The following is a 14624-nucleotide window of genomic DNA, read 5'->3' on the forward strand; positions in this document are numbered from 1 at the left end:
GTCACCTTAGTTTAGTTTTTGGACAAGCACTTGCATTTGTTAACTTACTGTTATCAAGATTTGTTCAAGAGTTTTCAGTAGTATCCAAAATAGTATTAAATCATATTTTGTCGTTTATTCATCATAAATAATGTACTACTGTATTAGTCATATAAAAAATGAATCGAATTACTAGTAATGTAAATGAAATGAAATGAATTTAATTATATCTGATTGACAAGTTTATAATTTTTAATTAAAACACTTGACACATTTATAAGCTAATGAATTGAATATTGACATTCTTAAAGCTTAGTTTGGGTTGGTTGTTTTTAAGAAGAAAAACTTCTCTCATCCATTAAAAATAATCAGATGATATAAATATAATTAAATTTTACTATAAAATAAGAAAAAGGAAATAGATAAAGTACTTAATAAAGAAAAAAATTGCCATTATAATAATAACTTGTAGTTGATTTCTTATCAATTTCATAATTTTTAAAAATAACTAGTTAAATCATAACTTGAATATATTTCTTAATTGTTTCATATAACTAAAATTTAAATAAAATTTTGTCTATAAATAATTTTTAATTAATTTTTTGATAAATTTAGTATTATTTTATATTATAGTAATTAATGTTTAGATGAATATTATATAAATTATGAATATATAATGACCTCAATATTTTATTTCCCGCACTTTTGGATATCTATTTAAAGTAGTCTCATTTTTAAAAATATAAAATTTATTTTTTGTTCCTTTATTTCACTCACTTTTTATTCTATTTTGTCATATTTTACTTATTTTTTTATTTCTTATATTTTACTTATTTTTTCTGCTTCACTTTTTAATTAATTGTTCATAAAACTCTTTGTCGTCAAGTCGTAAGATTATTTTTCGTGGACGGATATAGTAATAAATTTCATCAAAATGAAAATGTAAAACGAAGAGAATATCAGACCGGCGGCTGCAATGCAGAAGAATACAGTGAAAATCCCCATTTCTAAAATAGAACCCTAAACAGATACGCCGTGCCGAATTCGCGGTTGAACTCGACAGAAGCAACCGTAGCGTCGTGCCTTCGTTTAACTCAATCAGGAATCACCATCTCTACAGACTTACATGCCCACTCCTCCACAAGCATCAGTCGGGAAAAAATTGTATTCCCTATTCCCTATTCCCTATTTCTGTTTCTTATTTATTGTTTCAGAAATTTGTGAACATGTGTTGGGAATTAAGAATACAAAAGGGAGGGTTTATGTCGTAGGTGTTTGAGGATGGAATTAATCCCAATTTTGAATTTTATTGTTTAGTGCAATAGGTGTGCATATTTGTGAAGCATGGGAATTTGTTATTGTGCTCCAAATCCACTCAATCCTAGCATGAAATCTTGGTACTAGGAAAAAAAATACATAAAGAACTTGGTTTTAGTTCTATTTGTTAAAATCTTGATTTGTGTGTCATACGTGAGGGAAAACTCTTGATTCTGAAATTGTGATTGAATGCAGAACTTATTTCCTAAGGGAAGTTCTTGAGGTTGATGAATAAATGTATTTCTCAGTGGAAGAAACTTGAATGTGGAAAAGTATCGAATCCGACTGCTTGGAACTTGCAGGAAACTATGAAGCAAAATGTGCTTGGATGAATCTTGAGTTCATGAATTTGTGCATATATTGTGAGATTTTTAGTTCAAAAGGTTTGAGGGTAAATATGAGGGTAAAAGAACGTATGCGTGTGTTGAAACTGGTGGAAAACAGTGATAATGTTAACAGCTAGAGAATTGGATTTTCAATCATACTTCTCATTGAACCATTTGGCCTATGGCAGAGGAAATTGAACTTAGTAGTAATTCAGTAGCCAATAACCAATCCCTACATATTACTTTGTAGGGTGTATATTGTAAATTTAGTTCCTTGTAACTTTTATCTTTGATAAATCTTATTTGAAAAATAGAGTCTGAGATATAAAGATCATAACAAATATGTTCATCCCTCTAGCAGATTGATTCTTCTTTAGGCGTTGGGTGATAATGGAAGAGTCTCAGAAAAGAAGGGAAAGGCTGAAGGCAATGCGAATTGAAGGTACTGATACAACAGTTGCAAACACTGATAGATCATTGGCATCTGGTGGCCTTGCAAACCCTCTTGTTGAAGGAGAAAGCACTTCTGTTCCAACTCAATATTTTTCTCCAAGATTTGATTATTACACTGACCCTATGGCAGCATTCTCTGGAAGTAGGAGAGATAACATCACTCCTCAGGTCTCACACGGGCGCTCCTCAGGTCTCACATGCTCCCGATTTTTTTTACATATATTCTTCTTGTTTTCATTTTCTAATGATATTAATATCAATCTTGTCTTTTGAAATAAGCTTATGTTTGCTTTTGATGTTTATTATTCAGCACTTTTGATGTGCTCCATTGCAATTAGTAGAGTTGATACTACTTTGATTTATTCTTCCGTGTATTTGTGGAAATTGGAAATTGGAAATTGCTTTGTGTTGTAAGTTTTATGTAGCTATAATGAAATCCTTGCCAAGAGAAAGTTCTGGTGTTTGAATGCTCGAGTTGATTTTTGTATGCATATGCTTCTTTTCATTGAATGCTTGTTTATGTGATCAACAGGACCTGCCCATCAACATATGCCTCCTGGACCTACTTATCGAAGTACGGCTCCAAACCAATCATATCAAACTCCAGGTGTCAACTATCCTGATCAAAGAGGTGGACCACAAGGTAATCCTCCAACTGCCTGGGGTGGACCGATGGAGTTCGCAGGTAGACCACAAGGTAATCCTCCAAATGTCCGGGGTGGACCGATGGAATCTGCAGGTAGACCACAAGGCAATCCTCCAAATGCCTGGCGTGGACCGATGGAATTTGCAGGTAGACCACGAGGTAATCCTCCAAATGCGTGGGGTGGACCTATGGAATTTGCAGGTCGACCACAAGGTACTCCTCCAAATGCCCGGGGTGGACCAGGCATCACCCTTAACTATGCAAGCCCACCAAACACTTCAAGAGGTGGTCATTTCAGCAATCCTAGCTTTGGGCCGGAGGATCATCCTTATTATGGTAGAGGCAGAAGTCAGAACTACTACAGTAGTCCCCATGCATCAGGGCGTGGAGGCAGCAGGCATCCCGAGTCTGGTAGAGGCAGGGGTCGATCATTTGGTAATAGCGCAACTCCAGGTTCAAGAATGATTGGCGGGAGAGGAGGGTCACGTGAATCAGTTTCAGCTGAAGTGCGACCAGATTTGTATTACATCAAGGAAATGGTAGAAGATCCATGGAAGATGTTGGATCCTGTTAAAAGAAAGGATACTCTTGCCCCAGAGAATAAGTCCTGGCTGCCTAAATCCATCACTATGAAAAAAGCTAAAGTTTCTAGTGAAGTTCCAGAGACATCAATTTCTCAGCAAAGCCTAGCTCAATACCTGGCTTCCTCATTCGGTGACTCAACTGACGAGCCTGTTCACAGCGAGCCGAGTACATGAAGGGTTGGCCATTTGGAGCAGAGTCCTAAAGTAATTGGTAATAAGCCCTTAATTCTGCCTATCAGTTTACAACTAAATTCCTCGGAAACAAACAGATAAATATGTAACCATCAGATCTGATGTTTTTTGGATTCAATTTTTATTTTTATTTTTTTGTAATTTTAGTTAGTTGTTGAATCTTTGATGTCTGATTTTGATGAGAGAATCATTTTGTAGTGGTATCCAAATTTAGCTTGAAATCAATGATATGATGCAAGAAAATCAAACTTCTCTTTACATTCTATTTCAAAAATCACTCGACAAGTGAAGTCGTCCCATTGCTCATTACTCATCATGACTAGATCTGATTGCAATATTTTTCTCAAAGCACAGCTTGCGGACTTTGAACACGGTATGCTCAAAGCCTGCCATGTGGCATTGTTTTATTAAAAGATTAGTGTAAATGCTCAAAAGCATGTGAATTAAGTGCTTAATTTCTTAGTGTTGTGGATGCCCTACTACTTTTAGTACAATTTCAAGCAATGTTAAGGTTCAAAGCTAGCAAAAATTCGTCTGTCGAACTTCTAGTACAATACCAACAAAGGTGGAGCAACACAACATACTAAAAATTAAAAATGACAATCTTCTAAAATAAGTTGAAAATGATTAATTATGAACCGTAAGTATCTGTTTCATACAAGAGATGGGAGGATGCAGAAATAAAAAGATGTGAAATGGATTGACTATATACAGCTAAAATACTAGCTAAACATCGCATCCCTCTTCTCTACTTCAACTGACAACAATTTTTCTTGTCTACATATATCTGCTACTTCCAATTGGACTCAAATCATATTGAAAAATCAAGAGGAAGGCGGTTTTGAACCTCTGCATGGGGACGAACACTTTGATAACTCCTTCCCACTCTGTAGGAGTACATCCTGATTTATTGAGGCCAGCTGCGACAAATTCTGCAATAAAGTTGTAAAAACTCAATGTGTGAAAGCATTCAGACCAGAATACAGGTAAAATAAGCAGTTTGACGCCCTAGTTTTCTGAAACTTGTAGCTGAGATGATATGAATATTCTTGCTAAATAGTAATTGCAACTTTGCATTCTTTTGACCAGCCAACAATGTACATAATATGCACATAGTTATCTAGATTGAATTGATAAAATACAAATTGGTTATGAACCTGAGCTTCTATCAGTTAATTCAGTAGCACTTTGAATAAATTTGAATTCAGGTTCAATAATTATTAATCAACACCCAAAATCAAACTGAGCCACAAACCTTAGTCAGTAATAGTTAGCTGTGAAACTTGTATTATATCTAATCCAGAACTTGAGCAATGGAATATGCTTCAAATTGAACATACTAAATCCAGAAGAGGATGCAGATTTAGCAAGATAGAAAGTGACATACCTTGAAAGAGAAATTTATCAATGATAGATCAAGAGGTGAAGAATCAAACTCTGCTAGATCTCCGCATTCATCCATCTTCTGAAGCAAAAGAAACCAAAATCTTTCATATGTCAACATTGACAGCTGGGCAATATATTCCTCCAGCATCTGGATAAGATGCTAAAAATAAATTATGAGCAATATAGTCCACCTCTAATTTGGAATTTGTGTGCATTTCAGAGCAATCGGAATCAGAGTCCACAGAAGTTTCATCAATCTCCATTCCAGTTGAATTATATCGTGATACAAAGTAACTCGTATCATCCATACGCTCTGGTTGTGGTACAAATGCAGCCTTGAGAAACATCAATCACCAAATTCACCATCAGAAAAGACAGTTATGTATTTATTAACTCTGTATTCTCTTGTCAAGTAAACATAATGTAGTATAACACACTGCATTTTCCCAATACACGTCTCTTTTTATTCTATTCTGCACAACTGTATCGAGCGTCTAGCCAATTTAGACCTACACTAAAGTGGACAGTGGATTAAAAATCTGAATACCGCCTACACATAGCAAGGATTCCATATGGTAGGCCATGCTCATCTGGGGTAAGGTCTTGCACAAAAAATATTCTTCTATGAAACATTAGTTTCTTTATGTCGCTTGATATAAATCAATAAAGTAGATATGTTTGAACCATGAATCTAAAATTATATTTTTTATAGGGGAATTGGATAGCAAAGCAAATATTATTATCATTTGTTGACAAACACAGTGTTGCTTGTCTAGAGACAATTAAGGAATTTCACCTTTCACCAATGGAACGTGCAATATGCACGACAAGAATATGCATAAACAGTGTTATTGATTTTTGTTTTGCATACACACCTTTTGTAAGGTAAGGTTATCCCAGTCCACTCCAGCAAAGAAGGAATGTGCTTTCACCTGAATTGAAATAGAAAAAATAACTGACAGTTCAGTGTGGAATTGCACCTCTTTCTATTACCAGTAACATAGTATACAATTAAAAATAAGCAACCTCTGATGCCCCCCTTGCCCCAAGTCGCTCATTTGGATCATGAACAAGAAGCCTGTGAAGGTTCATTTACAAATACACGATTCAGCTATGCATACCAAAAAGAACAGAAAGTATAAGCCAGGTCTATTACTTTGAAGGAGTTAATTAAAAAGTTAAAACGTGAAAAAAAAATCTTATTTTTTCTATATGGTTCATAAAACAGTGATTAGTAAAAAAATATTTCAGGTATTGTTACAACCTGTGTATTTTTCCATAAAAGCTTTTAGTAATAATAGAATTATCACACTATATAGAAGTTTGCCAGGTTGCTATTCGAACACAAGATACTCAAAGTCTGCAATCTAAGAGTCCGAAAAGGCACTAATTTGATGTTTTTTCTGTTTACGCGCGTTTGCCAACCTGTCAATCAGATCTTGGGCCTCATAAGACATATCACTTGGAATTGATGGCCAGGGGATTTTTCTGCTAAGAATGTTGTAAAAAATATTCTGTCATACCAAAAAAGGAAAATGATTAGAAGGTAACTCTTTGATTAACAAATAAAACATTTAGATAAACTTATCAACAAAAAGGTTACCAGAATAATCATTTAGCAATAGCACAATTAACGCAGTAAAAATAACAAGTCCTGAGCAATAGAAACAAATAAGAAAACAGATTGATAGTCAATGCAGAACCAAATCAATATTTATAGTACATCTCAATGCTTTGTTGTAACTTCCACCAAGAGAACTTAGGGTCATCTTCTATTGTCACAAACTTTGTTATGTCCTTGGAATGCGTAAGTACACTTTAATACTTCCCTTAGAAAATTTTAGTATGCTTTAGTTTGATCGACAACAAAAATGCGACAAGATTGTGATCAATCAATGTTGAGGATATCATATGCCGGCAGGCAGTTGAGTTATTCTTGCTTATAAGTGAATTCAATCCAAAGGTATAAGCTAGACATATTGGCTGAACGTAAGTTGTAATACTTGAATTATAAAATTTACTCTCCGCAAAAAGCTCCTGAAATTTATTTCTAATAGGATGATAAACATGAACTCTGAAAATATTAATAATGATGACATCAGAGATCAGACAGTAAAAATCCAAATTTAACTGCACTATACCATGGCCCTTTTGAAAACTTGACTCTCCCAAGGGATAATAATAATGTAGTGGTTAATTGTGAGGAAAAATTAAAGATTTATGCAAAATATTACAACCTCTAAATATTGTTTAAATCAACATGCATTTATCAAAATGTGGCTGAAAAAAATGATCACCACCGGAATTTATTCATTTCTACATGAAATGTATAGACTGCCAATTTAATACAAGAGCTTAGCATGTAAATGATCTTTGTGAACAAAACTTTAACAAATACCTCCGGGTGATCAGCATTAAAGGGTGGGACTCCAGTTATTAATTCAAATAATATAATTCCCACTGACCACCAATCTGCAGCATAACCTGTAGTGTGTCGAGAAGATATTATAAGCAACCCGAAACAAATTTCTCTTCCCAAATTCTTTTGTGTTAGACAAACAGAAAAAGTGATAAATATTAACCATGTGCTTAATAAAATTAAGGATCAGATAGCTGTCTAACCATGTTCTGTTCCAAGAAGAATTTCAGGAGCCAAGTAATCCGGGGTGCCAACAGCTGAATGGTGACTGTCCACTATGTCGGCATCCATGTGATCATTTGAATCTAAAGCATCATTTTTTTCTGTATCTTGCGTGGGTAGTTCAGTGGTGCAATTCATAAGACCAATTTTTGACAATCCAAAGTCGGTAAGCTGATCAAATTTTGTAAGGATTAGTAGTCGTAAGTCATCATGAGAAAAAATGGTCATTGTCTTAACTCACGAGTGCCAACTGCCAAGTGTAATCTCTATCAATGGTAGATTTTGATGTGAATGCCTAAAATAAGGTAATTTCTCAAACTCATTTAAGCACACAATCTTTTACTTTCATTATCCAACATTTTCAATATGGGAGCAAAAATCTGTACTATAGACCAATTGATGCTTTAAATATAAGTGGGTGTAGGTACAAAGACTATCAACTCTTACACATTTGTAGATCTATGCTACTTGTACACAACTGATTTCTTGACAACAGAGCCATATACAATATTGTAGGCAATACCTTGATATGCCCATCATGGGCTATAAGTATGTTGTCTGGTTTTAGATCACGATGCACTATCCCAAGAGAATGAAGATATTCCAAGGCAAGCACCTGAAAATGCCAAAGCATATTTACAATACAATTTAAAGAGCTTATATATGTAAATGATTTCTAAATTTACCAATTCCGCAAGGTAGGTACGAGCAACAGCTTCTTCAAGGCAAACAAGTTTTTTCAGCATAGAATATAAATCTCCGCCGTTGAGATATTCCATGACCAAATAAAGGTTATCTCTACTGGTAAATGAGTAAAAAAATCTAACCTGCAAGAAAATCACATTTGTTCTGTTACACAGCACCAAGCATAAAACTTTTAAATGAACCAGTTTGTGATGATATTTTAATCCGAGGCACCCTCCTAATATTTCATATTGTGGATCAACATTACCATCATGTTCAAATTTTCGAAATAAAGCAGATTTAGGTGGACTAAATTATCAACAGAAATTACCACGAATGGGTTTCGCACTGTGATCAATATGTTACGCTCGGCCAATATGCGATCAATATCATTCTTCCTCAGCATATCTATTTTCTTCAGCACCTGTATCATTAACAAATCAAATCAACCACAAAAACAGAATATCTAGCAGGAAAAACAAAAAAAGATAAGGCCAGATAATATCTCGCAAGATGAATCACCATATAATTGTCAACAAACAAATATTTGTTCATCTTCTGCACAATTCAAATGTATAATTTCACTTACATTTGAAAAACTTGCTTGGTGAGGTAAACATATAAGGACCAAATGACTATGGTCAACAACTTTACAATCATTTAAATTATTTTAGTAATTTTCTAGAAGACCATCACCACAGAAAGGGAGACATGTAGACATGCATACTCAGAACAGTTCAACCCATCTAATTTGGCCGATTTCAGTAATTTCATATTTTCATACTATCTTCATGATGTGTGGCATTATCAATATGAATACGTCATCAGACAGACACCTGTAAATCCAACAATTTTCAAGTTGTTTGAACAAAAAAATTCTGTAAGAATCTCTTAAAAAGTTACACTATTCTCCCAACAATGAATCAGGGTCAAAGGAACAAATCAAATTGCAATGTCCTCTTTCATTTTGGGTCACAATATGCCAAGTCAATATTATTAACTAGTCTTCAAGCATAGTAGTAAAATTTCATCACTGAAAATCATACCTTAATTGCAAATAGGTCACCTGTTGTACGCTTCCTAGCCAGAAAAACTTTCCCGTAGGCTCCTCTGCTGATTGGTTTAATAATATCAAAGTCATCAATACTTGTACGATCTTTATGTGCAGGATGTGAAGGAGTTGATGTTGTACTACTCTGAGATGCACTATCAAGCAAAGATCTGGCACTTTCTGGACGTCCGGTATCATCAGTTATGTCCACTTGATTGCAAGCAAATATACATTTCTCTCTGCATATCAGAGATTAGGTAGCTTCAGTAAGGCTTCATATGCATATTTCTTTATAGTTTCTGGTCCTTATACCTCAAAAGGCTTTCAATCCGGCCACCAAATGTATCCACTAAAAGAGCAGCATACTTGCTATGTTGCAAAAGCTCTTGCAGGTCATGCATACAAGCTATTAAAAACTCATGGGATCCTACTTCTGAAATATTAATCTCTGCCGCGCAGCGTGCAATGTCAGCAAGGTCATTTATCTGCAAATAAAACTTGGGAGTTTAAGCAACACATGCTAAGTTTTCAATAGAAAGTGAAAAAGAAAATCCATGAGTGATTTGCAGATATTGTGATTAACAGTCTCCTCAAAATAAACACTGCATACATATAACAAAAAAAGGAATCAGCTGATAACACTGTGCAAAGACAGCTTACTATGCCAGCTTTACATCATAAACCATATTATAAAAGTTTCAGGGAGGTCAACCAAATCCAGTTCTAGTCAATTTTCAGTAAATTGTGATACTTTAAGTAGGAATGGCTCTGCGCCATATCCAGAAATCAAAATTTCCAGGCAAATATAGGACATTTTATTCTACGATGAGGATCCCATCAATGTCAAGAATTGTTTACCCAGTTTTAAATGATAAAGTACTTTTACATGGAGAAGATGATGAGTATTTTACAAATTTGATTGTGGTAATCCATCATCTAATTCTAGATAGAGAACATATAATAAAGATCACCATCACAATACTACAAATGACAACAATTTCACGGAAATATCATAGGTCCATCTGATGTATCAAAGAAAAGGGCCTAGTATGTAACAATAGATGTTTACTCTGTCAATGTATCATGGATCTTTAACGACAAACCTGTTGCATGTCCTCCTGCTCTGACAGATTATTTTGATCTAACCACAAGACGTCGAGATTTCCAGCCCGGGGACTATTTGCAGATGATGTAGATGTCATGCTTCCATTAGAGGATGGTGATCCATACTGGTTTACCTTATTTAGCAAGTGACTCTTTAAGTTTACCAAGTTTGCAATTTGAGAATCTTCAATGCAGGCAGTGTCCATCTCATGGAGATCCTCTAACAGTCCATCCATTCCCCTACTTCGACTCTCACTTCCCTTTGGCGAGTAACCTTCTGTGGTTACTGCAGAATTAGTAGTCCTCACCCTCAAGACCTCCGGGTTTACACATGTTTCATGATTGCTTGAATTGCGTAACTCTAACAGGTGTTCGAGTAACTCAGCGATTTTCAGGAGATGTTCATTCACATCTGAATGCTTAGAAACGCATTTATCTGCAAAAGCACAGATAAAAGAATGTGGCTCCAAATGAGTGGCAGGAACCAGTTCTTCACATATCCGGCAAATCACTAAATTTGACTCATCTGAGCAATTGCCTTTCTCCATGTTCACGGATTCTATCTGAAACATGCCATCCGTATGCTCGCCATCAAATATATCAGCACATGTATTTTGAGAAATTTTTTGTTGAACTAACATGCTACCTTTTATCACTTCTGGATCATACTTGTCTGATGGTTCCTTAGTTGTTATCTCAATCTCAGAAGTAGTATCCAGTGTATGCTCTTTTGTGGGCAACTGGTTGGCATGATCTTTGGGTCGCAAATCATCACTCATTTCAGACTCTGCAAATCCCTTATTTACAACCCAGTTCATGTCAACAGAAGGGACCCTTTCTAAACATTCTCTGAACTTGCCGATTGATTGCTCATTCGCAGGCCAACTATCCTTCTCAAAGTGCAGCAACCTTGTGCACCTTGTCATTATGAACAAGATGCGAGTGAACAGCAATTTCAGCAACTCAAATTGGCATGTCTGTCTTTTTGCAGTCAAATCTTGAACAATTTTTTCACATTTTGTACGGAAATCTAAGGATGTCATGTCAATGCATTGTTGCGCAAGAACAAAAAGTTCTTCTGCCATTTTATATTCATCTGGTGTTAAGATCTCCACTTTCTGTAAAATTTCCAGCACCTCCCGTGAAAAAGAACCAAGCTCAATATTCATGACTTTCTTAGTAGCATCGAATCTTGAACGAAGTGATCCCAGGAGCTCCTAAATGCCATGGTGTAGGGAAGTTACAAAACAACAAAAAGAAGCTCATGCTGGTTCCTAAAGAAAATTGGTTTTCTGAAGATTCTTCAGTATATTATACTCCCTCCGTCCCAGATAGTTTGTCCCATTTTTTCATTTCGGTCCGTCCCACATAGATTGTCCCATTTCACTTTTTTACCATTTTTGGTAATGGACTCCATATTCCACAAACTCATTCCTATTCACATTTTATTATAAAACTAATATATAAAAGTAGGATCCACATTCCACTAAATTGTTCAACCCACTTTTCACTACATTTCTTAAAACTCAAGCCCGGTCAAAGTGAGACAAACTCTCTGGGATGGAGGGACTACTTGAAAACATATAATAATATTAATTAATTTAAGAAAAATATTTTTTACATTGTCTTTATGCAACCACCAAAACCAAATAATCGTGCAATAAATGTCATTAATACCTTCAAATCATTAAAGCTGTGAGCCCTAGGATTAGGGGACTGAACTCCACCTTTCGGTCCCAATTCATGAGAAAAACTCTTTATACATTTTGGCACTTTAGCAGTTGTGGCATTTGGTAAATCCCCAGTTTGGTTTATCCATGTCTTACGCAGTTTTCTTCTAGGATCCTCCTTACTAGGCATGTTGAACTCCAACTTACTACTCTGTCATGTTAGTTAGATAAAATAAATTATAGAGAATGTAAAGAAACACTTAAGCACTGAAAAATGAGATGCAATGCAAAAGAGTATGACCTTATTCCTTGTGGCATCAACCACAGGTTGATCAGAGTCCTTAAAAAGGGATGAAGAAAACCACCGAGCTATCTTTCTTCCTTTGCGGAATCCTGCCTCGTAAACAATTTTGTAAATTCAATTGCACTACTTTCCAAGTAATGAATAACCCAGTAATAAGATATCCGAATAAAACGTAACAATTAGATAAAAAGCATAGGTACAGATGTACATGCATCTGTCAATGGATGAATGGAGATACTCTTACTAGTCATTAAATCTGTAAATTGGTGTATATAGAAACAAATATATGTTGGGGTGAAAGACCTATTTGCAAGAGTTTCATACCAATTTATTGTTGCACTGTCTTCAATTCTGAATGATTCCAGAAGCGATAATTTAATAAAACTTCAACATTCAATCAAGTATCAAAAGGGAAAATCTCATTACATGGGAAGCTGAAATAAGATATTCCATTATACAACATGAATTTTGCTATAAATGTTTAGAAAACTTTGGGAGAGGCAGTGAGGGTCATTCATTGCACGAGAAACGCTATCGCCATTGCTATCTCCATTTTGTCTTTATTCTATGTATTCTCCTCCTTTTCCATATATTCTTACTTTCCCTTTTCGAAAGGATGCCGGCAAAGTGCCCAAGTCCTGAATAAAACTTATCTAAGGGAGGGTAAGGCATGATTGCCAAATAACACCCATAGATTACTCATATACTCTGCTACTTCAGATACTTATAGGTCACCCCCTAAGCATGGTTCTGACACGTCATCAACCCAACCACTCCAAAAGCTCATAACTTCGAATCAGTTGAACCTCTATTTCTTTAAAACGGAGAGAGGAGAAGAAGAGTACCAACGTTTCATTTCCAAGTTGGCAAGTTTGTCATAATCAAAAAAAGGTAAACAATGACCATTTATTTTATAAATTTTCCAGCATATCTGAATTCTCAATAATAAATACAACATTTATCATGACCATCCAACCAATAGAGGTTAGTTGCACACTCACAGTCATGAATCCAACAGCAAAGCCCTCATCAGAATAAGTGTTCTTTAGCTGGTTTGATCAAATTTAACCTCCTCAGGAACCAATAATCAATCAATAAACAATTCTTACCTTAATATACTAGATAGCACCAAAAGCCCTATAATCCCATTTCATCCCAAACCAAAAAAAAAATTGAACAGGTAGAGAATCCTAAATAAAGCATAACCATTCTTTCCAATTTCCAATAACAGCAACAAAATACCTTCTCTAGAACGACCGAATTTGACGTGTCCTTTACCCAAAGCCTTGAGCTTCTGCTTCACATGAGCTGCCGCCGTCGAAAACCCACTGCTCGGCGACTCGTTAAACTGGTCGGAATCCTCATCCGCTGAATTCGGGGTCACTCTTCGAGTCTTGATCCGGTTCAATCCGGTCGGAATCCCCACATCGGAGAGCGACGACGAAGCGCCGTCGTTTCGGCTCCGTTCCGCCATGTCTAACTGAGGAGAGAGAAAGAGTATTTGATGATGAAGAAGAAGAAATATGATTTGGAGTGCGCGAAAGGGCCAACTCATTTGAACTTTCAAAACAAGTTCATACAACGATAAGTCTACAGTGGTTTGGAATTTGATTAAATTAAATCCTACAGATTAACAAAAGTTAATCACATAATTATTATTGTCATTATTATTATTAAATATTATTTTATTTTTTATGGTAATTAAGTAGATGTGCATTTTAGTAGGAGACCTGGACTGTTTCAAGATTATACCAGCCACTAATTATTTTGATCTTAATTAAATGGGGAGATATTTAGGTTAATTGTGAAAATATCAGCATTTACTAGTATTGATTTTCAATAAATAAAATGTAATTATGTATCCAAGAAAATGAAATGTTTTGCTAATTTGATATATTCATCTAGAATTAGAGATGCATAGTTAAATTGGAATTAGATCGACGATTTTATTTTTTGAAACGTAATTGTTTCCTATGGACTAAATCGAACCAACAAATTGAATCTATTTGTCAACTTCCGATTCCAAATTAATTGTCGATTTTAGCTAATAATTTGAGGGAATTGCAAAAAGTTAAAGAAAAATCATTGAAAAATCGGGGAAAAAATGTCGACAAAAACCATAATCACCACTTGCTTTACTGGTTCAGATGCGGTTCTGCATAATCGCGAGAGTCGAACATGTGTTGAACGATGTGATTTATGTTTCATCAAATTGCAATATGTTAACATAAATGCATGACCCTTAAGGTGGATTATTCATATACTCCTAGTAAAGATGCATTCGCTA

The 14624-nt window shown here is 35.2% G+C and overlaps 2 protein-coding genes across 6 annotated transcripts; one reads left to right on the forward strand and one right to left on the reverse strand.

Annotated features, from left to right (window-relative positions):
- Window positions 1–919: 919 nt before the first annotated feature.
- LOC121800900 (protein SICKLE-like) lies at window positions 920–3762 on the forward strand. 4 transcript variants are annotated; one of them, XM_042200400.1, is made up of 4 exons: window positions 920–1143; window positions 1492–1679; window positions 1984–2265; window positions 2608–3762. In XM_042200400.1, exons 3-4 carry the CDS (start codon window positions 2013–2015, stop codon window positions 3477–3479), a joined length of 1125 nt encoding a protein of 374 aa, XP_042056334.1. In that variant the 5' UTR covers window positions 920–1143; window positions 1492–1679; window positions 1984–2012; the 3' UTR covers window positions 3480–3762. The 4 variants fall into 4 exon arrangements, with proteins under 4 accessions (XP_042056334.1, XP_042056337.1, XP_042056330.1 ...); XM_042200403.1 differs by having other exon boundaries at window positions 1492–1658; XM_042200396.1 differs by lacking the exon at window positions 1492–1679 and having other exon boundaries at window positions 1981–2265.
- Window positions 3763–4105: 343 nt separating this feature from the next.
- On the reverse strand, window positions 4106–13920 carry LOC121753268 (probable serine/threonine protein kinase IRE4). 2 transcript variants are annotated; one of them, XM_042148509.1, is made up of 17 exons: window positions 13580–13920; window positions 12335–12426; window positions 12041–12244; window positions 10363–11580; window positions 9572–9744; window positions 9255–9498; window positions 8540–8632; window positions 8211–8351; window positions 8048–8140; window positions 7506–7695; window positions 7282–7367; window positions 6309–6397; window positions 5910–5961; window positions 5759–5815; window positions 5075–5218; window positions 4885–4959; window positions 4106–4429 (listed from the first exon to the last, which is right to left on the reverse strand). In XM_042148509.1, the coding sequence occupies exons 1-17, from the start codon at window positions 13890–13892 to the stop codon at window positions 4322–4324; spliced, it is 3372 nt and encodes a 1123-aa protein (XP_042004443.1). In that variant the 5' UTR covers window positions 13893–13920; the 3' UTR covers window positions 4106–4321. The 2 variants fall into 2 exon arrangements, with proteins under 2 accessions (XP_042004443.1, XP_042004438.1); XM_042148504.1 differs by having other exon boundaries at window positions 4885–4962; window positions 13580–13919.
- Window positions 13921–14624: the final 704 nt, after the last annotated feature.

Source organism: Salvia splendens, chromosome 1 (assembly GCF_004379255.2).
Source record: "Salvia splendens isolate huo1 chromosome 1, SspV2, whole genome shotgun sequence".
Classification (NCBI taxonomy): domain Eukaryota; kingdom Viridiplantae; phylum Streptophyta; class Magnoliopsida; order Lamiales; family Lamiaceae; genus Salvia; species Salvia splendens.

Excerpts from the sequence above, each read along its gene's own strand:
- LOC121753268 (XM_042148504.1), bottom strand. The coding sequence starts at position 13,892 with ATGAGTTGGCCCTTTCGCGCACTCCAAATCATATTTCTTCTTCTTCAT. Across the intron at positions 12,245-12,334 it reads TTGATGCCACAAGGAATAAG|AGTAGTAAGTTGGAGTTCAA; the intron begins GTCATACTCTTT and ends CTAACATGACAG. Across the intron at positions 5,219-5,758 it reads ATAACCTTACCTTACAAAAG|GCTGCATTTGTACCACAACC; the intron begins GTGTGTATGCAA and ends ATGTTTCTCAAG.
- LOC121800900 (XM_042200400.1), top strand. The coding sequence starts at position 2,013 with ATGGAAGAGTCTCAGAAAAGAAGGGAAAGGCTGAAGGCAATGCGAATT. Across the intron at positions 2,266-2,607 it reads CTCACACGGGCGCTCCTCAG|GACCTGCCCATCAACATATG; the intron begins GTCTCACATGCT and ends TGTGATCAACAG.